This window comes from Polypterus senegalus, chromosome 7 (assembly GCF_016835505.1).
Source record: "Polypterus senegalus isolate Bchr_013 chromosome 7, ASM1683550v1, whole genome shotgun sequence".
NCBI classification, from domain to species: Eukaryota; Metazoa; Chordata; class Cladistia; order Polypteriformes; family Polypteridae; genus Polypterus; species Polypterus senegalus.
In genome coordinates, this window is record NC_053160.1 from 18,415,205 (window position 1) to 18,441,702 (window position 26,498).

General features: G+C 38.5%; 1 protein-coding gene across 2 annotated transcripts in view; it reads right to left on the reverse strand.

Moving 5' to 3' along the window:
• The window catches only part of LOC120532363 (E3 ubiquitin-protein ligase RNF38-like), a 236,923-nt gene that overhangs the window by 164,615 nt on the left and 45,810 nt on the right, over nucleotides 1–26,498 (reverse strand). Inside the window, exon 2 of one of the 2 annotated variants that reach the window (XM_039758287.1) lies at nucleotides 4,405–4,501. The exons of the other annotated variant lie outside the window; for it this stretch is intronic. Within the exon in view, the coding sequence (XP_039614221.1) occupies nucleotides 4,405–4,501 (97 nt within the window). The remainder of the gene's footprint in view (nucleotides 1–4,404; nucleotides 4,502–26,498) is intronic. 2 annotated transcript variants of the gene reach the window in all.

Here is a 26,498-nt window from a genome sequence, read left to right on the forward strand (position 1 = left end):
TAGATTCAGTATAAATGTGTAGACTAAGGACCTAATCAGAATGCATTCTTACCGCACGCCTAATGCTCGCAAGACAGGCCCCTCCAACCCTTGAGCCTGTAATGGGATAAGTAGCCACACTGAAAGGATGGATGGATGGGTACATTGGCAAACGTGCATAGCACTTTTTTTTTAAGTGTGCAATAGAAGAATAAACTGAGCTGAAGTAAATAATTTAAACTGCATATCAGCTGCACTCGGCATCTGAACTCTTTCAGCTGTATACTGTAAATGCAATAGAATTGTCCTGTCCTTCACTGAAATATGATTTGATTTTATGAAGCATTTTAGGGAGACACTGTACTGTACACCACTTCTTGAACCTTTCATAAAGTTCAAATGATTAAAAATTGGCCAGTCTAAATGCCACTATCCAGTAGATCTATAAATTAATTTTACTTGAAAGTGAACACAAAATAATTTCTATTTAGCTCTGTACCATAAAAGATACCAGATCACATAAAAGAGACATCTACTACTTTTTTTTTTCCCTAATCCACACATAGAAATCTTGGATTTGACTATATATCATATTAGAAAGAATGAAATGAGGATATTGTCAACATTTATAGTTTTTTTTAACAGACTTAAAAGATATTTAAACAAAGTAAAATAAAAAATACACACCTTGAAAGCTATCTGTCAGAGAACTTAAAAATAAAACAAGGACAATGATTGGCTCAATTTAACTGCAAAACTCCACCCCCTGAAGGGTGTAAACAGCCCTAGTGAATCGACCCTTCTTCCAAACAAAGTAAACTAACAGAGAGGAAAAATGTAGTTAAAAGGCATCTTTAGAAAGAGAATAGAATTGAAAGAATTGCAGAAAGGGACAGGGAAAAACATTCTTGCTGGTAAAAATACACAAGGAAACCGAAAACCTTCTATTAAATGAAAACAAAAAAAAATACCTGAGAAGGACCATGCATATGTCCACTACCTTGGTAGCAATTGAACAACGGAAAGGAATTTAATTTCCCTTACCAGTTTTAAACATCAACTTACGGTAATTCCACTCATAACAAAAGTGTGTTTTTCATGATTTTTACATGCAAAAATATCAAATAAGCTGTATATGCTGATCTTAAATGTTACTTGGTACAGCTTACTGTTCCTCTTCACCCAATGACATATTACAGCTATTAGTCACATTTTCGTTATTTATTATAAACATGACTTTAACCAAAGTGACAACATAGAGAAAAGAAGTGCATACAAGCAAGGTAGAAATTATTAAATAAACCCTTTGGATCCACCGACATCCTATAAATTAAAATTTTCAGGGAGGCCCCTGAAGATAAATTTTAATACATGGTGTTATAAATCACTCAGTGCCCATTACAGGATTTGCAAGAAAATATTGCAGCAGCTGGCAGACCAGTCAGCTCTTCACAGACTGGACAGGACTGAATGCTTGTGGAGCTGCAGCCCACCCAGCAGAGAAGAAAAAAAAATCTCATTCTTTAAGAAGCGAGAAGAAGCACCAAGAAAGAGGGCAAAGACCTTGAGAGAGGAAAACGCATAGTTAGGAGCTCCTCAGAGTCAATAAAGCTTGCCTTTGATTTCAATGATGCTGAAGACTGAAACAGTAGACAGTAAAAAGTGATGGAGATTGCCGATACTAGGATAACACTGCTTTAAAATCTGTGCATTGCTGAATGCACTGCTAGTCAGTGGCATGGGCATGACTGAATTTCCATTTTAGAATTGCACATACACACACACAGTATCACAGCATGTATGTCAAGAAAACTGTTCTTTGTGATACTGATCAGAAGTACAACATGTGGTATATTTTGTCTGTAGATTGCATACACAAGTGTGATGAGATTCATCTGCTTAAGATATGCATATCCTAACCAATATAAAAAAGCAACATAAAAAAATAACATTAAAACGTAAGTGCACAAGTATATACATGGACACACAAAAACACACATTAACACCTACATACATGTAACAAAATTCAAACGGTTTAAAGTCAGCCACATTGTGAAAAGGATTATTCTTCAATTTTTAAAGAACATATGATGTCTGAATACTGATACACCATACTAAACATCCTTAACATAACACATCCTAAATCTGAGGTCTGAACATTTCCTTTATTACCTAGCTGGCATCTTCCCCACTTAATGCAATTCCAAACATAATTTGGTGTTACATTACTGAGGCCTAGTTGGTGTTGTCTTGTGCCATGTGCCCAATGCTGCTTATCCTGAAATAAGATAGACTGAAGTATTTTGTCTGAGACAACATATTTTAGGAAAACAGTGACAGACCACTAAATGATTTGTGCCATTTTTGTTTTTTTTAATCTTTTTTTGACTCAGCATCATCCTGCACGTACAATCATTTAGCATTTTACATAAGCTTGTTTTGAGTGAAACATTATTGGCATTCCTGCACTATTTCAGATTTTAGAACTGCTTTTGGGAATGTGTTCTACTGTTTCTTTAGATCAAACTTGTGACTGCAGGACATGCATTGTGTGTGTTTGGAATGAATGAATCCTGGAAAAATAAAAATATTTGCAGGAATGAATGAATCCTGGAAAAATAAAAATATTTGCAGAAAAGTACAGGAAAAAAATGCATATTAAACTAAATGTTGAGCAACTGCTTCAATGAAATAATTTCTGGGATTTCAAAATGTAATAGGTCTTTAAATTCCACTCAATACCCAGTTAGAATTTTTTAATATAATGCACACTACTGTATATCTCAAAAGTTGCTGTTGTCTGATGAAAATAGATTTTGTTGCATTACAAGCAGTGGTGCAGATAAACCTGAATATCAGAAAGGGATGACTAAAACAACGTTACATTAAATGTGCAAGTCCAAGGAGGATAACAATTAGCCTGTACTCAACGTCTTGCACAAAAATTGTTAAGATAGAAATGTATTTGTCCCCAGGGGGAAATTCGGCTATTTACAGAAGCTCTTAAAATAAATAAGTACATAAACAGGTAGGTAGCTAAATAAACAAAAATAAATGAATAAATAAAATATTCACTTGGGTCTGAACAAAGAAGAAAATTAAAAAGAAAAAAAACTTCGACTCAGTAGTCACAGTCACAGTCATAGCGAGGCATTATGCAGACATATTGCTGTTGGTGTAGATGAGCCCCAGTTGCGTTTTTTGACACACTTCTGCTGAATGATTCTTTTCCTGAAAGTTCTCATTGTCAGAGAGAGGATGTGCAGCATTGCTCATAATGACACTCAGTTTTATTTCAAGTCTCTCCTTTGCTGCAACCTCCAGAAAGGTCCAATGTGTGTCCTTTAACAGAGCCTGCCCTTTTAATTGGCTTACTGATTCGGTGGGCCTCTCCTGAAGTGATGTTACCATTCAACACAGCACAGCGTAGAAAATTGCACTGGCCATCACAGAGTTGTAGAAGATGTGGGAAGTGGCATCCTTAAATTGAAGGAACACAATCTCTGAAGGAAAAAAGTGCCTACACTGCCCTTCCTTCTATAGCTCTTCCAACCTGTCATGGATGTGGATCCTCAAGTACCTGTAGGAATGGACCACTTCTACTTCCACTCCTTAAATAGTGACTGGACGTAGAGGCTCTTTGGTGTGGCAAAAGTCAATAAGCAGTTCCTTGGTTTTGCTGATGTTAAGTTGCACCAAGAAACAACGTTCTCCACCTGACTCCTCTGTCTCATCCCCTTTACCAATACACCCCATAACTGCAGAATTATCTAAATAGTTCTGCAAGTAACACAACTTGATGTTATATTTATAGCACAGAACGAAGAGAAAAGGAGATGGGATTGTTCCTTGTGGTGCCCCAGTGTTGCTCACATCCATATCAGAAACACCTTACAAGATGATTATGTTCATAAGAAAATTGAGATATAGCTAAATTGCCTGTATATTTGATATGTGCTTGCCTATGGTGGAAGAGGGGAATGATTTTTGCTAAATACATCATTAATGCTCGAGCATATCTGCTTTGCTCCTTAGGTGTAAATACGCGTGTTATTAGAACAGGCTGAGTCCCATTTAAAAGCTCATTTTTGATGAACATGGACATAAGCCGTTTTGCAATGGTCACTGCTAGCTGCCTCCTGTGTCACCTGCAAATTATGTGCACTTTTTATATGGCCAGGAACACTGGTGGTTAAGCTCGACTGAACAGAACGCTGGAGTTTGCAGACACACGCTGTCATAGCATCCTTGCAGGCTCTCAGAGGAAATGTAAACTAGGTCTGAATGAAAAAATTGCTGACGTGATCACAGTGTGAACAAAAGCTGTTGAAAGCCACCTGCAACTCACTTTTTGACATAAAGAGCAACAACTAAAAGTGAGAAAATGGTATGAGAAATTAAAAAATAAATAAATAAATTACTTGCCTAAAATATCACAGCTCTTCTGCTCTTGCAGGGATCCATGTTCAGAATGATTACACCATACCTGCATTTTGCACCTGGGTTGCTGCCAATCCTTATGCTATGGTAATTAAAAAAAAGAAAAATTCACTTGGTGTGCCAAAAAGAGGTATAGTGATAGGCGCAGTACCACCCTTTTCAAATGAAACTAACTGCCTGGAAGCAAGCACAAAGGCAATACATTTCAAAAGAAACTCCAAAGGTTCAAAAGGTTTGAAGCTTACATTGTCAGTGATTTAATGAATGTGAATAAACAACCAATTAATGAACACTGGCCAAAAGCAGAAAAACTGCATCAGATTTAAACAATGAGCATACCCCCACTCCGGATGCACATAACACAACTGGTGTAAGGGGACACTGTGTACGGAGACAGGAAGATGTGTGCTGCTCAAACCTAACACACAACAAAATGGTCTCACCTCTGATAATTTTAAATTACTTTTGGTATTGGCACATAGAATTAAATTCTCTATAGCCACAGATCTGTGACTTTAGCAATTCATGGAAAACACTGAAATTGGTCTCAGTATGTGTGTGTGTTGATAAAGCTGGTATCTAGCATTCTAATGGGAAACAGTTGGGAGCAACACAGGTGAAGGAAACAAGTGTTGAGGGAGAGAGCAGGCTACGATGGACGCTGTGCTACAGGCAAGGAATGAGAGAGAACCTCAAAATGCCACTACTTCCCATACAAAAACCCCAGTCCTTTACAAGGAGGACAGCACAAAAGCAGTCAGTGCTTGGTCACATGCTCACTGATCAGTGCTTATAATTTACAAACTTGTGAACACCATTGCCAGGATACATCATGAGAGTAAATACGTAAAAGCTACAGTTGTGGTCGTTTAACAACTTAAAAGTCAAGGATATTCTTGTGTTCTTTTCCCTTTCCTGCTTTCTGTAAAACATTTAGCTTTGTTCATCCCAGACTAGGTCACGGGGGAACAATGAAGTAATCTATTGAATCAAAAGTCAATTCCCAGATAATCAGACACTGAAAATGGATGGATCAATATAAAGCTGTCAATGTCACAGCATTAAGCAAACAGGATTCTTATGGTCTTTATGTGCAATGATGCTGGAAAGTTGGTGAACCATTCACAACAGTCTTTAAGTCTTCGACCTAAAGCGTGATCAGATTTTTAAAAGCCCCAAAACTGGGTAAACAGAACCCATTTAAACACATGACAAAGAAACATTATCCCTTTTCATTTATTTATTGAAGAAAATGATTAAATATTACATATTTGCGTGGGGTGAAAAACTATGTGAAACTTTGCTTTCAGTAAACTTGTGTGACCCCAATGTGCAGCTATAACTTCGTTTAAAATGTTTCTGGTAACTGTTGATCAGCCCTACACATCAGCATGGAGGAGTTTTAGCCCATTCCTCCTTGCAGAACTGATTCAACGTAGGGATGCTGGTGGATTCCCTTGCATGAAATGCTCTTCTGCAACATAAGACTTTTTCCTCCACCATCCATCTGCATGTTAAAGAAGGAAAGCGTCTCCCACATTGCTATTAATTAGTATTTATTACATATTTATACTTCTAGTAATGATTTTTAAAACTTATGTATTGTTATTGCCCCTTTATATTTTTCTTACGGCACAGTCTTAGGAATTGAGCAACTAAGCATTTCACTGCATTTTGTACTGTATGAATAATTTTTATGTGGCAAATAAGATTTTATTCGAGTATTTTATAGGGACGCATGATTATGACAAAATTAACAATACAAAATTATGGATTTTGATATTATAATTGCAATTATTTATTTAAATTAATAATTCATAGATCATTCTTTACTTGCTCATTAAGATTAAATGGATCCAGAACCCATAAAAATAACCCTCTCTTGAGTTTTGAGCATTAAGAAAAGTAAATTTGAAGAAGACTAACTAATGACATTTTTTAAATTAATGACCACAATTTTTAGTTAAAACTGTGACCTTCCTTTCTCATTTCTTTCTGCCTCATTCATGTGGCGAGTTAAGTTGTTTTCAATTCTTTTCATCCAAAGTTTAATTTTCTTCTTTTGGCCTTCTATTTTATTATAACTGTCAAATATTGCTTTGTGTGTGTGTCCTGAAGTGTAAAATCAAACAAGTATGCAGGGTCACAATACTTTACATTCCAAATTGTGTCTTTTAAGAATTGCACAAGATCACCGTTTTTGTTATATAGGAATATACAGTAATTATTTTGGCTCTAAGATCACCACAAGGCCTTTTTAAAATACAAACAAAAAAAACAAACAACTGCATGTAATAATGGAAAAAAAAAATCACTGTAATATTAATATGTGCAGTTTAATTAATGTGCAAAACTAGATACACTGTGTGCATCAACCAACACAGACATTTAGTAACTATCATGACAGACAGCGGCACCTCAGCCTTTTAGTGCAGATCACTCAGGCAAGACAGGCAATCAGTGCTGCATCACATTCAGTCTCTTCATTGATTGGTGCTAATTTTTCCAGTAGCTGCAGCAGATACAAGGCATTATGACTGATGGTTCAAGGATCTCTTATAGGTAGGGTTCCACAGAACACAGTTTAAGAAACACTGTGCTAGATTACCTGGTTTCATAATCACACTTTGATTTTATATACAGTCCACTGTTTGAGTCATTATTGATAATTCGGAATGCCACCATCCAATGTCCATCCCTGCACTAGACAGAGATTCAAGGAGAGATTAAAAATGAATTGATATGAATATAAAAAAAATATATTAGCACTGTTGAGCCATACATACAGAGCTAGACAGAAAAGGCACAACAATGGGAGTCATAATTTACTGCATGTGTTATTCACAAATGTATTTAGTTAGATAGAGCATTTATTTGTCCCCTGGGGGAAATTTGGCTTTTTACAGAAGCTCTTTAAATAAAAACATACTGTAAATATAAAATAAATATATCATGCTGTAAGAAATGCCATCTGGGAGCCTCCCTATCAGGATGTCTGCAACTTGGATGGACCAAGGGAAATAGCATGCACGGGGCATTGTCTTCACCGGATCATTAGATGGCAGCCAAACCAGGCTGGGATCCCTGCTGGGATACCCACAGAGCATGCTGGGTTTTGTAGTCCCAGGGGACACCCCTGTTGGATTCTGTGGGGTCCGCGAGGTTTGTGAGTTCCTAATCTGGGGCTTCAACCACACCCAGAAGTGCTTCAGAGCCACAGCTTCATAGCACCGGAAGCACCACTGGGATAGGATAAAAGGAGCAGCCTCACTTCAATCTTGGAGCCAGAGTTGGGAGGAAGTGGAAAAAGAATACAACAGAAACTCTGTGTACTGCTCATTGGCACTGTGTTTGCAGTTGTGGCATGGGAAAGTATTCTTGTAAGAGTTTCCCATGAATTAAAGTTTTATTCAGTCTGTCTTCAGAAATCCAGGAAATCCCCATACAGAAGCTGTAGACTGTAGCTAAGAAAGTAGAAATTTGGTGTGATGAGCTTGTTGAATCGATTTTCCTCAAAGAGGGAAGCTAAAGAAAATGAATCAATTTAAGATTACTATTAGGGCTGGGCAATATCGAACTTTTGATTCAATATTTATTAAAAATTAAAAATAAAAAAGCCAATACACGATGCTCACGGACTTGTATTTGATTATCCACAAATTTTTCTTAATGTTAAATAAAATCCTCAGAGTCTCCACTGCTCTTTTTAAGTGTGTCTACATCAAATCCACCCATGGTGGTGAGGAGTACGAAAGAAATGGAGCAGGGATCAGAAGAGGAAGCGTTTTGAACAGGTAAGATTTACTGATGACGGTTCGAGCAGGACAACATCTAAAGATAAAACAACCTACTGCTTATGGAAAAAAAGGCCATCCAGGTACTTGGTGCAAGATCCCACCCATATATTTCACATGATCTCTGCTACTAAAACATTATAAGTAAAACACAGAAACTGGGAAATAACAGCTCACTGAATTATGCCAGAGTCCAATTGAAAACAGAAGTTGGTTGGAAGAAAAACCTACAGCCCAAGGGGGTCCCCGGACTGAGCTTGGGAACTACTGTGCTAAGAATTCCCGATCATGGCCAGATATGTAGAAAGAAAGAAAGAAAAAAAAAGTGACCTTACTCTCTCACCCCATCTCACATTCTACATTGTTTGGCTGTTCCTATAAATATTTAATTGACCTCTAAAAACAGCTTTACTAGCCTGACGGCAAGTTTTCAGATGTCAAAGCATTAATACTGTCTTTGAACAAAGAAAAAAATACACTCTTCAAAAGCAGTGGTCAAGTTTACATGAAAGCTGCCGTACAATACAAGCGACATGTTCATAAGAAAAGATTCCAAAGCACAGCTATACATGAGGCTTTATTAATAAAATTTGATACAACAAGCTGTGCTTTGTGCCAGGGTTGTGGTACATTGATCCAGCAAATTTATCCTAGAGAAAGTCAATGGCATGTGGATTATGTGGATCAATTTTTAGCTAGCACTCCACAAGGTTTCTTCTGTGCTCTACTGGGGGTCAGGTTGACCAGGGAAAAGTGTTTACATCACATTTGAATTCTCATGGATGACTCCAAACAATGGTATACAACGGATAAAAAAAAGCTTTAAGAAACACTGTTGTGCAACATGTGATAAGTAGTACAGGCCATGAAAACAACTCGGCACCATTCAAGCCTAGATAAGCATAACAGTAACCCTAACAGCCTAAGGAAAGACACCATAATAAAGAACATAAATGGAGATCGCTCCTCTGTAAGTAGTCCATGCCAATACCTAACAATCCATTAAGTGCACCAAAAATCTGCAGATGCTGAAGAGCATTGACACATTGTCCAGTTTTCTCAAACTTTCCCAAAAGACTTGAAACCCTTCTTGCAAACATCATCTCTACCTTTCTCAATCGATATTACACAGTCAACAAGAAATGTGGAATGTTGGATCAGCCACCAGACCTCAAAGAGACCAACAATTTGAAAGTCATTCGACTTACTCAACTGATGTTGGCTCATTCCTGGTGTGCTGTGTGCTGTTCTGTGTCTCCTGAGCTTACACTGTCCAATTATTACTCTTTTAATAAGAAAGGACACTTGATCCTCCTGAGTGCAACAGGCATCAAATTTATATACCTGGCCACATTGACTTCCATAAATATTTTACTGCTGGGGATGAACTGGCATACAGTATTGTGTATTGCAATAAGGTTCAAGGCTTTGATTAAGTCACGTTTACACAAGTGAACATGAAATTTAACTTCTTCGTTAAATCCAATAACAGGCAGAAATAGGCCGCACCATAAGTACCCAGGGAAGAAAAGTGTGGCACATAAATCACTTGTCAACTCAATAAAGATACTTCGGTCTCATCCTTATATAAAAAAAAAAAAAAAAAATATGGAGTGATGAAAAATTTTATGAAAATGAAGAAGGAAGGTGAAGGTGATATTTGAGGCAGATGTTTCTATGAATAATGGATGCTAAGCTTAAGGAAGACATTTTTGTTGGTCCACAAATCCAACACGTCATCAATGACAAACGGTTTGAAGATCTGCTAATGGGCTGAAGGAAAATCACATTGAAGCCATTCAAAGATGTTGTTGAGAATTTTCTCAACAGCTGCAGAGAACCAGAGCCATTAAATGCAATAAGCTATATAAATAAAATGTATTATTATTATGCCGCTAGAATGTCATTTTCTGCATTCACACTTGGACTTCTTCCATGCCAGCTTTGGAGCAATCGGTAACACACGTGGTGAAAGGTTTCACCAGAACATTGCAATGATGGAAAACCGGTATCACGGCAAGTGGAATCCATCAATGGAGGGCCGCAGGTTTTCATTCTAATTGTCTTCTTCATTAGTGACCTGTTTTGGCTGCTAATTCACTTCTTTTGCCTTAGTTTTAAATTTGCTTGACTCCGGCCCCTTAGTTGTTTCTTTTTCTTTAATTAGCAGCCAAACAATAATGAGACACAAAACAAAGCGCCACATGACCAGCTCATCTGTGCTCATCACACAATATCTGAAAATAAGGAAAGGTGAAGGTCTAAGTAAGATTAATCTCTCAAGTCTTAGAAAAAACAGAAAATCATCAGTTTTGGAAATGTCTGCTGTGGCAGAATAAGACCAGCAACAAACCATGGAATTAATGATTTTAATTAACAGCAAGAATTGGCTTCTTATTAAGTATCTGGTTGGAGTTTGAAGCCCCAATTTAGCTGGTCATCTGTTGTCTCGTTTCACATCTCATTTCTGTTTGGCTGCCATTTAATGAAGAAAAGAATAAATTCAGAGGACCGAATCCTTAAAAACAGGCCTATTAAAATGAAAGGGACAAGAAGTTAATTAGCAGTGAAAACTGGTCACTGATCAGGAAAAGGGTTAGAATAAAAACCTGCAGCCACTGCGGCCAACTAGGCCCGGAGCTCAACACCAATCTCCTATATGCTTTAATACTTCCCATCTTTGAAAGCAACACTCAGCATGCCGCCTTTTCCTTTACTATTTTTCATGCATTTTACAGTTGCACTTCCACTTTCAATTGCAACATCGAAGCCAAACTGACCAATCAACTCAAAGTCAAACTAAACAATCAGATTGATCTGAGGAACCAGACACATACACACACACACACGCACACATAGGTGTTGTATTATAGAGAAGACAGATATATTTTAATGAACACAATAAACTATGTCTCATGCACAAAGGAAATGTATCCATTGTAAAAAGACGCTACATAATATTAGCCCACTGAATCAGTATCCTGGGCTTGAGTTCTGCATACCAATTGTGTGGGTATTTCAAGTCTGTACGTTCTCCCATATGTTTACATGGGTAGGAGCTGCAACAATAAGCTCTGGCCAACCAACAGCCTTGGACAGTACTGGATCAAGCAAGTCTGAAAATGTCATCTTGACCATGTCTACTTTGAGTTTGCGGGGTGGGTGGGCTCTATAAAAAAAAATAAACTGAACAAAACTGTAATTTATACAGCTAATTGTTGCATGTTGTTATATTTTCTAGAAGAACACCATGACAAAATAATCACACTGGTGTTGTATCCTTGAACTATTTCAGTAGCAGAAAGGACCGGTGATGGTCTCTACTAGTTATGTGTAAGTCCAGTGTGCAGTGGTTGCACCACGAAACAATGCTCTAAGTAGTTGCTGTAATGGCTCTAGCAGAGAGAAGCTCCAGGAAGTGTCCACTCTTTTGGGAAAAGGGGGCATAAATGCTGATATAGCAGTATGGGTTCTTGATTCATATAGCATATTGATGCTGTAATATTATACACAGAAAACACCTACAAAACTTAACCTTTTGCTGAAGAGCACTGGCACTTTTATTAACCTTGTGTTTTAACCACATGAAATAACTGCAAGATTAAATCGAACAAATTACCAATGCAGATTTCTTTTTTTAATAAAAAGGTATTCTTTTAATTGTTCCCTCAACCTTGGCTGTGCATGAAATACTAGTGAAAGACGAATGGCAGACAATTAAAAAAAATAAATAAATAAAAACACACACACACACATAACAGATGAGCCTAAATAATTTACCACAAGTGTCAGCATGGCAGTCATCATGTGATCTACTGCTGCTGTTCGGTTCTCTCAAGGGTTCCAGTTACAAACCAGAGATCTGAATTTCACACCTGCCATTTCTTGAGCTAATCAACACATCCCCAGACATTCATACTGACTTGATTTCACAGCATCAGCAGTCAGGGCAGTGTTCCACCAAACAAAACAAACATGCACACACTCACACACATATATGCCTGCAGCAGTGACTACACATGCTACTCTCCCTGAATGAAAACACAACAACTTGCAGGCAGTGGGATTTTACTGGTAATGACACTTTGCCTGAAACTATGGCATACAATATCCTATATCTTAAACCCTAACTTGCCATTGTGGCTTTATGACACTACTGCTATAAATCGTATTCCTTAACCTTGACATCTGCGGTTGCTCCTTTGTAACATCCTGAAGTATTTAGGTAGACCGGAGATAAACGGGATCATTGACTGAGCCTCGTCTATCTATTATGTACCCCTGCATCAGATGCACATTTTGGTATGACTTACAGTGCATCCGGAAAGTATTCACAGCACATCACTTTTTCTACATTTTGTTATGTTACAGCCTTATTCCAAAATGGATTCATTCATTTTTTTCCTCAGAATTCTACACACAACACCCCATAATGACAACATAAAAAAAGTTTGCTTGAGGTTTTTGAAAATTTATTAAAAATAAAAAAAACTGAGAAATCATATCTACATAAGTATTCACAGCCTTTGCCCAAAATTTCGATGCACCTTTGGCAGCAATTACAGCCTCAAGTCTTTTTGAATATCATGCCACAAGCTTGGCACACCTATCCTTGGTCAGTTTCACCCATTCCTCTTTGCAGCACCTCTCAAGCTCCATCAGGTTGGATGGGAAGCATCGGTGCACAGCCATTTTAAGATCTCTCCAGAGATGTTCAATCAGATTCAAGTCTGGGCTCTGGCTGGGCCACTCAAGGACGTTCACAGAGTTGTCCTGAAGCCACTCCTTCGATATCTTGACTGTGTGCTTAGGGTCGTTGTCCTGCTGAAAGATGAACCGTCGTCCCAGTCTGAGGTCAAGAGCGCTCTGGAGCAGGTTTTCATCCAGGATGTCTCTGTACATTGCTGCAGTCATCTTTCCCTTTATCCTGACTAGTCTCCCAGTTCCTGCCGCTGAAAAACATCCCAACAGCATGATGCTGCCACCGCAATGCTTCACTGTAGGGATGGTATTGGCCTGGTGATGAGCGGTGCCTGGTTTCCTCCAAACGTCACGCCTGGCATTCACACCAAAGAGTTCAATCTTTGTCTCATCCGTCCAGGGAATTTCGTTTCTCATGGTCTGAGAGTCCTTCAGGTGCCTTTCGGCAAACTCCAGGCAGGCTGCCATGTGCCTTTTACTAAGGAGTGGCTTCCGTCTGGCCACTCTACCATACAGGCCTGATTGGTGGATTGCTGCAGAGATGGTTGTCCTTCTGGAAGGTTCTCCTCTCTCCACAGAGGACCTCTGGAGCTCTGACAGAGTGACCATCGGGTTCTTGGTAACCTCCCTGACTAAGGCCCTTCTCCCCCGATCACTCAGTTTAGATGGCCAGCCGGCTCTAGGAAGAGTCCTGGTGGTTTCGAACTTCTTCCACTTACGGATGACAGAGGCCACTGTGCTCATTGGGACCTTCAAAGCAGCAGACATTTTTCTGTAACCTTCCCCAGATTTGTGCCTCAAGAAAATCCTGTCTCGGAGGTCTACAGACAATTCCTTTGACTTCATGCTTGGTTTGTGCTCTGACATGAACTGTCAACTGTGGGACCTTCTATAGACAGGTGTGTGCCTTTCCAAATCATGTCCAATCAACTGAATTTACCACAGGTGAACTCCAATTAAGCTGCAGAAACATCAAGGATGATCAGGGGAAACAGGATGCACCTGAGCTCAATTTGGAGCTTCATGGCAAAGGCTGTGAATACTTACGTACATGTGCTTTCTCAGTTTTTTTATTTTTAATAAATTTGCAAAAACCTCAAGTAAACTTTTTTCATGTTGTCACTATGGGGTGCTGTGTGTTGAATTCTGAGGAAAAAAATGAATTTAATCCATTTTGGAATAAGGCTGTAACATAACAAAATGTGGAAAAAGTGATGCGCTGTGAATACTTTCCGATTGCACTATCTATGTGCAGAGAGGGCTGTCATGACCCATTTGATCCTCTGGAGAAATGCCTTTACTCCTTTATTAATTAACAAAGTCCTCTTTGTTCTTTAACTGTTGAGATCAACTTCTTTTTTCCATTGCAGTCCTAAGTATTATTACTGTTAGCCATCTTGTGTCTCATTTTGGTAGCCACATCACCTTTGAGAGAATGAGACAAAGAGAACACAGCATTTGTATGTCAGTCACTAGTTCTAACACATGTCTGATGTAGACTACCTATTAGGCAGAGGTAGAATAAGTCGAGGAACTGAAGATGGCAAAGCTTTTATTTTTCCACCTGAAAAGTTGTACTTCCTCTCCTCATTCAGATATATCTAACTGCTATTGACTCCTAGAAACAGACAAGCTTGATAGTATACACCAGGATGAACTTCTAAATTATTTAAAAAAATAATAATAATAATTAAAATACAAAAAAAAATTGGTCTGTGCAGTACCAGGAGACTTTACAACATAACAAGGCAACATGAAGGAAAAATGAAAAAGGAAGGTGTAAATTATGGTGAGAGGAAGTAGGAGAGATAGAACTTTATCTGTGCCCAGGGGGAAATTTGGCTTTTTTTTTTAACAGAAGCTCAGTAGCTAGATACACATAAATATAAACCAGAATGACTAAAAAGGAAGAAGATTAAAAAGAAGAACAAAAAAAAAAAAAAAACTTGTAAATTGGCAATCACAGTTATGATGAGGTGTTATGCAGATATCAATATAAAGAAGCCCCAGTACTGTTGACACAATTCTGCTGAATAATCCTTCGACTGAAAGTACTCAGTGACATTACTCAGAGAGAGGATGTACAGAGTTGTCCATAACTGCACTCAGTTTTGTTTAACTTCTCTCTATTACTGCTATCACCAGGGGATCCAGAGTGCACCCCATAACTAAAACTGCACTTTTAATTACTCCGTTGACTCAGTGGGACTTTCTTGAAGTGGTGTTACCAGCTCAGCACACCACAGTGAAGAAGGGGGTCATCTAGAAAGCCAAGCTGTATTTCTTTTTCCAGTATTGCTGCCTTTGTATTACTGGATTTAGGCTGGAACAACCAAGACAAAAAACGAATGATTACATTGCTTTTTCAAGTTTTACTTCATATTGCAGGCTTTTACTGCTTACGTGTACACCAGTCCTTAACTATTTGTAATCACTCTAACAGAAAACTATTGTGATAAAGTTCAGTATCCACATCGAAGCACACTACTCTTTATCAAAGAAATGCAAAAAGCTGAAAGTGCCCATCAGTCCATAAAATATCAGGATCAAAAAACAGGCAGACAAATCTCAGGGCTGTGTTTTGTGCTCTTGTATTTTTAAAACTGTTCTGCTTTCAATTTTTTGCTGTTATTTTTGCCCCATTATTAAATGGGAAGGGAGTAGCGGCCCCTCTGCCATCCAATCCATTTGCCAACCAAACGATATTCAGTTTTTCAGTCAGTAACCATTAATTTTAAAATTGTAACATTATATCCATTCAATATGTGTTTTAAATGTACATTACAGGAACATTTATTTGGGTGTGCATGATGTGTTCACCTAATTAACATACTTACTTTAATATAATTTTGTTTGGACAAAATAAGAGTGGACTACAACTGCCAGTGATTTAACTCTCATATACTCAAGACAGAACGAAGACTCCAGCCTCACTTCCTCTACTGAAGACACCCGATCAGGCAGACATACACACATATACTCACACATTATAGATATCACATTTGGAAATAATAACTCAGGTACAGGAAATAAAGCAGAAAAAGGTACAGAAGTGTATATCCAGTCAACTTCACCTTCCTTTTTTGTTTATTTGTGTAATTAAATGAACGTAATGAAGAGATGACTGAATCACCAGACATGCTGAAATTCAACATTTGTTGTAATATCTCAGTGAACAATCAATCATTTTTAAAAAGCTTTCAAAAAAACTTTGAGGTAAAAATATGACATATTTTGGGACAGATGAAGTAAATCACTGGGAAGTGTTCATCAGTTAGGATTTAGCTGTGTTTGGTGCATTTTACCTCCTGCTGTTGGCTCATTGTTTGACACATAGTTGTTCATGTCTATGTCAGCAGCTCTGCAATACTGGACTGCGCATTGATGGTAACGCTGCTGGAAGCAATGATACCGGCCCTCTCTCGACTACGTGTAAGGTCATTCTCATTAGTCTCAACTGCAGTATTTTTGGTTTGTTCAAATTACTTATTCAAATCATTATTTTATTTACTTTTTGAAATGTCTGGTGTTGTTATCAGCACAATCGGGATCTTGTTTTTAATGTCCATCTATACGGGCATTTTCTCTTTCTATAGCATTAAAAAAAACAAACATCCAGGGGTGGGGGATGATTTGTCTCAAACCTATTTTTGTAAAATTTGATTTATTTGTATAGAATGTTATTAGATTTTAATAAAAAAATAAAAAACACAACATCAAACATACAATCTCATAAGAGTGACCTATTCTTATCATGTCAACCAGCCACGACTCCTATTTTCTTTAAATGCTTTTTAAAGTTATGCCTAAATTATACAAGTTTGTAATTAAGACAACCAAAGTGGAGCAGGGGTGTGAGCTGGATATTGTATTGTTGTGGGTGACTGTATAGCCGGTGAAAACGTGGACTTTCTATCCTAAGGGATTTTTTCTCTCACATACTGTATGCCCAGGTTCCTTTGCAAGCAGGGTCACAGAGTGTGCACATAAGTCACCCTGATGGCATATCCAGCCATTTATAATATAGTCATCTCTATTCAACTTCACAAATCTTTGACTTTGCCTGAAATATAATATCACTTACTGAAATGCTTATTGTGAAAAATGTCTTTTAAAATCAAGAGATGGGGTTGTTTTTTAATATTGTTGTTTCATAATAATCAAATATACTGTTCACCTCCGTTTATTATAGTTCTGTTGGTCACTGTGAATGTTTCTTGATTTTGTGGTTCACATAAAATTTTGCCCCGAAGATTTTTTTGCAGATACTCATGGCAGATACACTGGCCATCACAGAGTTGTAGAAGATGTGAAGGATGTCAACACTCACATTAAAAGAATGCAGCCCCTTAAGAATGGATCACACCACAAGAGAAAATGTCAGGGCAGTGAGATAGACTCAGAGGAAGATGAGCAAAAACCAGCCACATTCAGAAATATTAAAAATCTATTCTTATTTGATATATCTAACATATGAACGAATAAATGGAAAAGCATGTTAGGAAAATAAATATAGATATACATGTACAGAATATATTTATCCTTTTTCTTTCCTTAATCACATTTAGTACACTCATTGTTCCACACAACTTGCTATCTAGACTAGTCTGTAAATTATGGCTAAAAAAAAAAAAAAATGTACTTTATGACGGTTCCTTTCAATTGAAAACCCTTCAAGATGGTTCAAAGGACAGAAATGTGGATATTTGTAAACTCACCACAGAAAACTTAAATATCACACAAGTAATTTTGCCACTGTTAAAAATTATTGTTAAATCAGCAAAATCCTCGTCAGAATACAATACTGTAGATAAATTTGCAACTGGATCCACGTCTATGAAAAACATACATTTAAAACATTAACTACAGCTATAGAAAGATAGACTGCAGATGACAGCACAAAAAAATTAAGGGAACACTTAATCATCACAATCTAACAGCAAGTCAATTAGGCCTTCAGGGATATCAACTTGTCCAGTTAGGATGCATAAGTGATTGTGAATCATTTCGCCTGCTTTTATTCAAATGAAAGTGACAACAGGTGCACTGGACAACAGAGATGACAGCAAGACAACATCCAAAAAGGGAATGGTTTTACAGGTGATGTCACAGACAATTGCTCTCTCCTTTCCTTCCTGGCTGATTCTTCTCTAGTTTTGATAATGTACTTGTCACTACTGGTTTGATGAGGTGATACCTAGAGCCAATTCTGGTTGCACAGGTACTCCAGTTCCTCCAGGATGGTGCATCCATACATGCCATCGCAAGAAGCACAGTCTCAGGAGCACCGATACCTGGAGACGGGCGGTTACATGAGGAGGGCCAGACAGGTTTGTATAAGTGCACTGGCCCAGCTCCTTTGTGTGAGTAGGAACAGCAGGAGGACTGCCAGAGCCCTACAAAATGACCTCCACCTGCCTACTGGTGTGCATGTTTCTGACCAAACTGTCAGAAACAGAATCCAGGAGGGTGTCATGAGGGCCAAACGGCCTCTAGTGCAACCTGTGCTCAAAGCCCATCACCATGGAGCTTGACTGACATTCATCAGAGAATACTAAAATTGGCAGCTCGGCCACTGGAGCCCCATTCTCTTCACAGATGAGAGTAAGTTCACACTGAGACATGACAGAGTCTGGTGATGCCGTGGTGAATGTTATGCAGCCAGCAATGCCATCCAGCATGACCGGTTTGGCAGTAGGTCAGTGATGATGTGGGAAGGCATATCCTTGGAGGTTCGCACAGACCTCCACATTCTAGGCAACGGTACCCTGACTGCTGTTAGGTACCAGGATGAAATCCTCAGAGCCATTGTCAGACCTTATGCTGGTGCAGTGTCCTTGGGTTCCTCCTGGTGCAGGACAATGCCCAGCCTCATGTGGCCAGATTGTATGAGCAGTTCCTGGATGACGAAGACATTGCTGCCATTGCCTGGCTCGCACATTACCCAGCCCTGAATCCAATTAAGAAATTCTGTGACATGATGTATCGGTATATCTGATTACACCAAGCAGCGGCACTGACTGTCCAGGAGCTCAATGGTGTCCTGACCCAGGTCTGGGAGGATACTCCACAGCACACTAACCTCCTTCTCATTAGGAGCGTGCCCAGACATTGTCACACAAGTTGGATCAGCCTCGGATTTCGATTTTTGACTTTGATTTTCGGTGTGATGTTGAATCCAGTCTTCAAAAGGGTTGGTGATTCTGGTTTCCACTGACCGTTGTTGCATCATTTTGTTCTCAATGAATTACACAGTATTAGTAAATAAAGATTCTCTACTTGAATATTGTGTTCATCAAGATCCGACGTACGATTTAAGTGTTCCCTCAATTGTTTTTTGAGCAGTGTACTTGAAGATAGAGGTGATAGACATCATTAAGATAGTAAATCCTGACAATTGTGTCACACATCAATGATTTACATAGTAGCCATGCATCTTGTAAGGCTGTGACATTTACAGGAGACTACTGGACATCGCTGACCAACCAAAATCATCAGTTAAACATGCGATTAATTGAGACTAATAGAATGAAATTTCACAATTGACTGCAATTAAAAAATATAATCACTTGACAGCCTTAATATATATTCATATCCGTAAATACATATACACATATAATAAAAAACAAACATATAAAGCTTCACAAAAAGGATGGCAGAATGTACATACCCACATGCACACAAATACATTTCTTCCCCTATGTTTGCAGTTCAGTCCTATGTGGACCTTTTGCCATCCTTATCTAGGTTATTCAACATTTTATCAAAGCGACTTTGATATGTAATAGTGTACACTGAATAATAACATACACTGGATAAATAAGTTCGAAAATGGATGGGAGGAATAAAAGAAAAGCATTCCCATTCAGCAGAACTCCCCTCTTGTGGAGGTACCGTGACTACAAAGTTTGGATGCGCTCAAGATGACAGGTTTTTTACTTGCCTCTGAGTCAGTTTTGTAAATCAAATGGAAAAAAAAGAAAAAAAAAAAAACATAAAACAGATGAACGGATGGATATAGGAACGTTGCTATGTTAAGCTCAAAGAAAAATGCTAGTTCAACACAGCATTTCTAAAAGTGATTAGAGCTCTACTAGGATGCCACAGGCCGACGTATTTTTGCTTGCATTTGAGCAATTTTTGTTTATCAAATAAGAATACACAGAGGCAAGCTGTTGAGCTACCAGCTGGAAAATAAAAGGCAAAAGGTAATGCATTACAAGAGATGTGAAGGCTAAGCCGACATCTCTGGGTGGCATCAGGGAAGCAAGCTGAGCAAAACACATGCAGCCATCTGCTCTGCAGCTTAAGTACCTGCCAGTTAAAGCTGTCCACTCAAGTAAAGCTAGCAAGCGGACAACTGAAAAAAGAAAAAAAAAAAAGAAGTATCAAATTAGAGACCTGCATCTGTTTTTAATTAAACATAAAAACACTCATCTGAGAGGCAGGAGCACACGGACAAATTCAGCTTATTTAGCTGGTCTTTTGTAGCTCAAATAAGAGTAGAAAGAATGAAGAGCATCCAACTAAATCATCGGTTGCCAGACGGCAAGTAATACTACATGGAGAGGCAACTTTCAGCAGGTAAGAAATTAATAAAATTCAAAAGGCAAAAGTAAGAAAGTTTCCAATAAGAGTGAAGATCATTCAGTCCATCTTAAATATCTGGCCTGCTAGTGCCTCAGGAAAAGTAAAAAAAATGAGGAGCAGTGAAAGAACAGCATGGAGTTGTTTTCTTCTGTTTTTAGGTATTTAATTATCTCTACATAATTCAGGCTTAGAAACTAATGAGACATAACATATACAGTATTCAAATGAGCTGTCATTTTAGGTTTCAAAAAGGTTAACAAAAAATTCTGCGCCATTATTGAACTTCATATATAAACACATACAGTACCATCATCAAATTTGCTTAACCCAATTCAGTGTAGTACAACAGAGGCCTGTCCCAGCAACACTGGGTACAAGGTGGGTGCCAGTTCATCTCAAAGCCCACATGCACACCCAGGCCAATTAAGAATAGCCAATTAATCTAACCCATACCTCTTCAGAGAATTTGAAAAGGAAATCTAGAGTATCTGGTAGGGACTGTAGACTAATTTCTCACTCTTGTCTTCCAAAGTCCAGACGAAAAGACATGCAGCCTTTATTCACCTTGCTTTAATCATACCCAATACTTTCATCCACTTTCTGAATCTAATATATGTTTCATGGCAAAGTTATTAGTTTTATCCTCATAATGAATAAACCCTACTTATAAACTGCAATTATGGAATATTGGTTTTATTCAACAATATGAGCAGCATCCATATAAAAACATTAAATAGGCATTTTTAGAGACATCTTTCACATCACAACAATCCTTGAGGACATCACAAGAATTTAGGCTATGCATCTTTAGTGTTACCAGTACAGACATGTCACCTGCATGTACTCATGAAAATATTAAAAAATAAATAATTTTTTTACCAAAAAAAAAAAAAAAAAAAAAGAGAGGAAGATAAACAAAAGCAATGGATACTTTACTGATATAAATTAGACTTTCAACTGTAAATGCACCAAAGAATAAAAAAAGAAAAAAAAAATTTTTGAAATGGCTGCTACAACATTCACTCTCTCACATTCTATACCAAAATTTAAGGAGAGAAAAAAATATTTAAAACACTTAAATGCAAATAAAAATCCAAAAGTGTTAAATAGAAGGCAAGCTCTTTTGATTATTATGTTAAACACTTGCTGAGAATAAGAATAAGTCTCATAAACAATAAAAACTTGTCAAACAAAAGATGAATTCCAACGAAAATGCACTAATGGAATGCAAGGTTTGTCATTCTGTCACACGTGCTGTCAGTATGAAGTAGTATAAATGGTAATATGAAAACAGCAGGAGGTCCTTCAATAAAATAATGGAACACTTCTTTGAATATACACTCATCCATATACTATTCATTTATCACACGTTAACATCGATAATAATATACACTACTGGTCAAAAGTTTTAGAACACCTCAGTTTTATGTTTTTATGGAAATGCATGCAGTTTAATGTCTTAATGTTTTATGAAATCAAGCCATAGGACAAATGAACAATGGCAAATAAAAAAAATAAATAAATGAATTAAGGAATCATTAAGTGTACAAAATTTAGGATTTTGGATTCATCAAAGTAGTCACCTTTTGCTGATACAACAGCCAAACTGTGGCAACCCTTTTCATTCAGAAGGTCAGTCACTCTGTGCAAGTCACCAACTCTTCCTTAAGCAAAAGTACCCCAGACCATCACTCTTCCTCCTCCATGTCTGACAGTTGGTGTCACATGCTAAGGAACCATCCTTTCACCAACTTAACAGCGTACAAACACCCTGCGTGATGAACCGAAGATTTCAAATTTTGATTCATCGCTCCAGAAGACTGTCCACTTGTGACCCCTGTACAGAACAGCACTGGACCCTCTGCAGTTTGCGTACTAGGATCACATAAGAGCGGACAATTCTATCATCCTTCTGCAGAACAGAGCCTACTCCCATCTTGAGAATCTTGTTTTTTGACTTCACTAGTACACTTAACACCACACAGCACAAACTGCTGGAGAAAAAGCTCTGCTTAAATGTAGGTAATGGACTATCTAACTGGTAGACCACAGCTTATGCTGCTTAAAAACGGTATCAGACATGTAGCACAGGTGTTTTGCTGAGAACTGTACTAGCTTCCTTCTTGTTAGCTGGGTACACCTCAGACTTTAGATATTAAAATGAATCATGTTTTCTACAAACATTTTCTGATTACACAGCCATAGCTGGGTGTATCAGCTTTGGGCAGGAGAATGGATACAGGATACTAGGAAATCAATTCCCGGACGGGTTTATCCATTCTCGGGAATTCGGGAATCCCGCATGCATGTCATTCCCGGGAATCCCAGGCTCCAGGGGATGACACAGTGTACGGGCATCTCATACGTGAACGGTTTTAGAACGGCCGACACTTATTTTTAATAAAACTACTGCAATATGTTGACACCAATAAAAGACTAACCTTATCTACAAGCAGTTCATGCTGTCATACAAGTACATGCATCTAGTTCAGGGGTGCCCAATGCGTCGATCGCGATCTACCGGTAGATCCCGAAAGTAGTGCAGGTAAATTGCGTTGCATTCAACAAATTTTTTTTTTTTTTTAATGTTAGTCTATCATATATCCTCCCTATGGCATTTGCCACTTGATTGACATACAGGGCCGCCAGTCTGTGATCTCCTTTCTTCTAAGACACTGGTCATTCTGCATGCATGATCAAACGTGCAAGCTACTACAAAACTCCGGCTGTGATCTAGTTAGCCTTCCAATTTATATCGACTAACGAAGGGATTTAAAAAAAAACTGTTTGGGGAGGGTATGGGCTTTATGTGGAATTAGAGGATTTTTTTCTCTCACAATGTCACAATCGAAGTGTGTTTGTCTGATCTGTCAATCTATCATTGCTATTTCAAAAAAGGAAAATGTGGAAATGCACTTTCGAACTGTTCATTAAAACTACGAAACTTACTTCCTTCCGAAAAGCGATCTGAGAAAGAGAAAGGAGAGGAAACTAAAATCGCAGTTAAATCAGAGAGCCGTCATTTTTCACTTGGCTGAATTCAAAAGCTCCTTGACTGAATTATTCGGCTCTACTTATTTATGCGAGTCAGCCTTTTCCCATATGAAGATTATTAAATCCAAATACTGTAGTGACCATAAATGTATTGAATTGTTATTGTGCAATAAAGGTTATTCAGTTATGCAAGATACGACAACATATATTTTATGTATAAAGTATACTCAGTGTGTATACTGTATATATTGTGATAAAGGCACTATAGCGCGCCCGACCCGGCACAGACTGCCGCAGAGGCACGTGTAAAATTACACAGGCTTTTTTTATTTTCTCTTCAGCTGTGGGGCATGTGTCCCAGAGGCCCCACACATTCCCAAAGCACTTTAAACAGAGCACAAATAACCCTTCCTCTGGCACCACCACCCCTCCCAGGCAACCTCCTCCTCTTACTCCCGATTCTGGCCATTGAGTGGTGGAGGCTGGTCCGTTTTATAGGCCATCCCGGGTGGGGCTGATGACTCGTCCAGCTGGGTTCTTGAGACTTGCCGGCACCCACTAGCGGCCATCCCAGCTCCCAACCAGGCTGCGGAAGACTCCATCTCCCATGGAGCCAGGTGGGAGGCTGGGGAATCATCGTCGGCCCGGGAGGCTGCCACCAAGCGTCCCGGGGGAGTTATTGAGCTGTCCAAAGTTGCTCCCCCGGAACATACATAGCAGGGGCTTCCTGGACAGGCATGGAACCCAGCCATCACTATTATATATATATATATATATATATATATATATATATATATATATATATATATATATATATATATATATATATATATATTTGCTGTAATTAGAGTGTAGAAAGCATAACTTGTCCAGCAAGCGGTCATCCAGGCGAGAGCGTACTTCGTGCAGAGTACACCAGCCGCTGAGAAAGCACGCTTTGCCTCCACTGAAGTAGACAGCACAGTCATCAGATACAGATACACTTGTTCTAAACAATGCCCGCGCTTGCCGTTGCTCTGAAACACCGCCATTTCAGCTGTTACTGATGCATCCAGTTTCTTGTCATCATTCTGTGATGGAAAGTTTCTTGGCACAGATAATGCGGATGTAACAGACTGACACATTGCAATTTCAAGTTGCTGTTCAAAGCTGTTGTCTGACAGACGTCAATGAAGTCTTCAGTTTTCAACTATTACTCTGTTATTTCTTGATCGATTTTTACACTCTTGCACGCTATATATGCAAGCTTGGCCGTTTACAGTTTCCCGGGAATGCGGGATGAAAAATGTCCGGGAATCCCGGGTTCCCGTGATGGACCTTTGTTGAACGGTACAAAAAGAAATAATTTTCAGCTCAACATCAATAAGGCAAAAGAGATCATTATTGATTCAAGCCCACTCTGCTCCCAGTTCTCATTAATAACAAAGATGTGTAGGTGGTGAGGACATATAAATTATCTTGGGGTTCATCTGAATCACAGCCTGGACTGAAGTACCAACATCAACGCTGTATCCTAGTAGGATCAGAGTCACCTCTGAGGAGACAGATGTCATTTGGTGTATGCAGTCCACTCTTGCAAGTTTTCTACCAGTCTATATTGACCTGCTCCATCTTCTATGTGGTAGATTTCTGGGGAAATGGAATTAGTGCAAGTGATTCCAGTAAAATAAACAAAGTGATTAAAAAGAGTGGTGCAGACCTGGGAGTCAGGCTGGAGTCACCGGAGGAAGTTGCAGAACACAGATTGTTCAGGAAGCTGCTTTCACCCTCTGTAAAAAGATCTTGGCTAAAAAGAGGAGCACCTTCAGAAACAGACTGAGATAAGTGCAGTGCTCCAAGGAGTGCTAAATGAGGTCACGCCTACCCTCAGCCATCAGGCTCTAACCAATCATCCCTTGGCCGAGGTAGCCTTGTTCTCTGGTTTCTGAAGGATGCCTGTCTAGCATACATCTTAATAGAAAATGATGCAAGGTACAACATACTGTGCGCCAATGACTGACATATTGTATAATGTTTGTAATTGTCTCCGATATTGCTATGTGCGATTTTAACCACTTTACAATAGTACCAGGAAGAACAAATTTTGTTAAAATCATTAAAGATATATATAATTTTTGTTACATTTATATACTGTATTTGTGCCTTTGTCTGGTAGTGGAACCCTTAAGTTTCCCCTAAGGATTAATAAAGTTTATACCTACCTATATGTCTATCTTAACATTAACAATTTTTATCAGCTACATCTTTATGATGCTCCTAGGAATTATTAGTAATGTTGTATATGAATAGGAGCTGCAGTGAGTACAGTGCTTGAAGACAATGCCTCACATCTCCAGATACTGGTTGCTGTGTGTCAACCTCCCCTACATCCCTGACACATGAATAAATGATTGCTGAATTCATACAATATGTTTTAACATTCCTCTCCTTCTAGTACAGGATTGCAGTGGGCCAGAGCTTATCCAGATACCAACAGGAACAAAGCAGGAATAACCTTTGGATAGGGTGCCAGTCCATCACATGCTACACCCACTCTAACGCCCATAATTACTTGCCATGTCCCCATCCAAGAGTTTTATAGGAATATTATCATGTGAAAAAACAAAATGTTTTGTTATATGTGCAATGGAAGCAATCTCTGTGAACTGTCAGAAATAGAAAGCTTATGATTCTTACTTATTTGAAACACTTGTTTATCGGTTTAATACATCTTATGACAAATTCTTATATGCTCAAAGAATGCCCAAACCAAAGATCGCATCAAAGTCTAGTCCCCCACCTCCTGCTCAGAAGACTGTTAGTATAATAAGACAAGCTCTTCACGAAGACTACATATTAAAGGAATACAAACAATCACGGCCATGATGTTTGAAAATAACAAGAATCATGGTCAGGCAGCCCCCACGCCCAGGGGGTTGTACCTTTTTATTGATAAATTTATAGCTTTGACCTACTTTGTGTCAATGCTTAATGGACTAAAAGTACACTGTAGTTTCACCA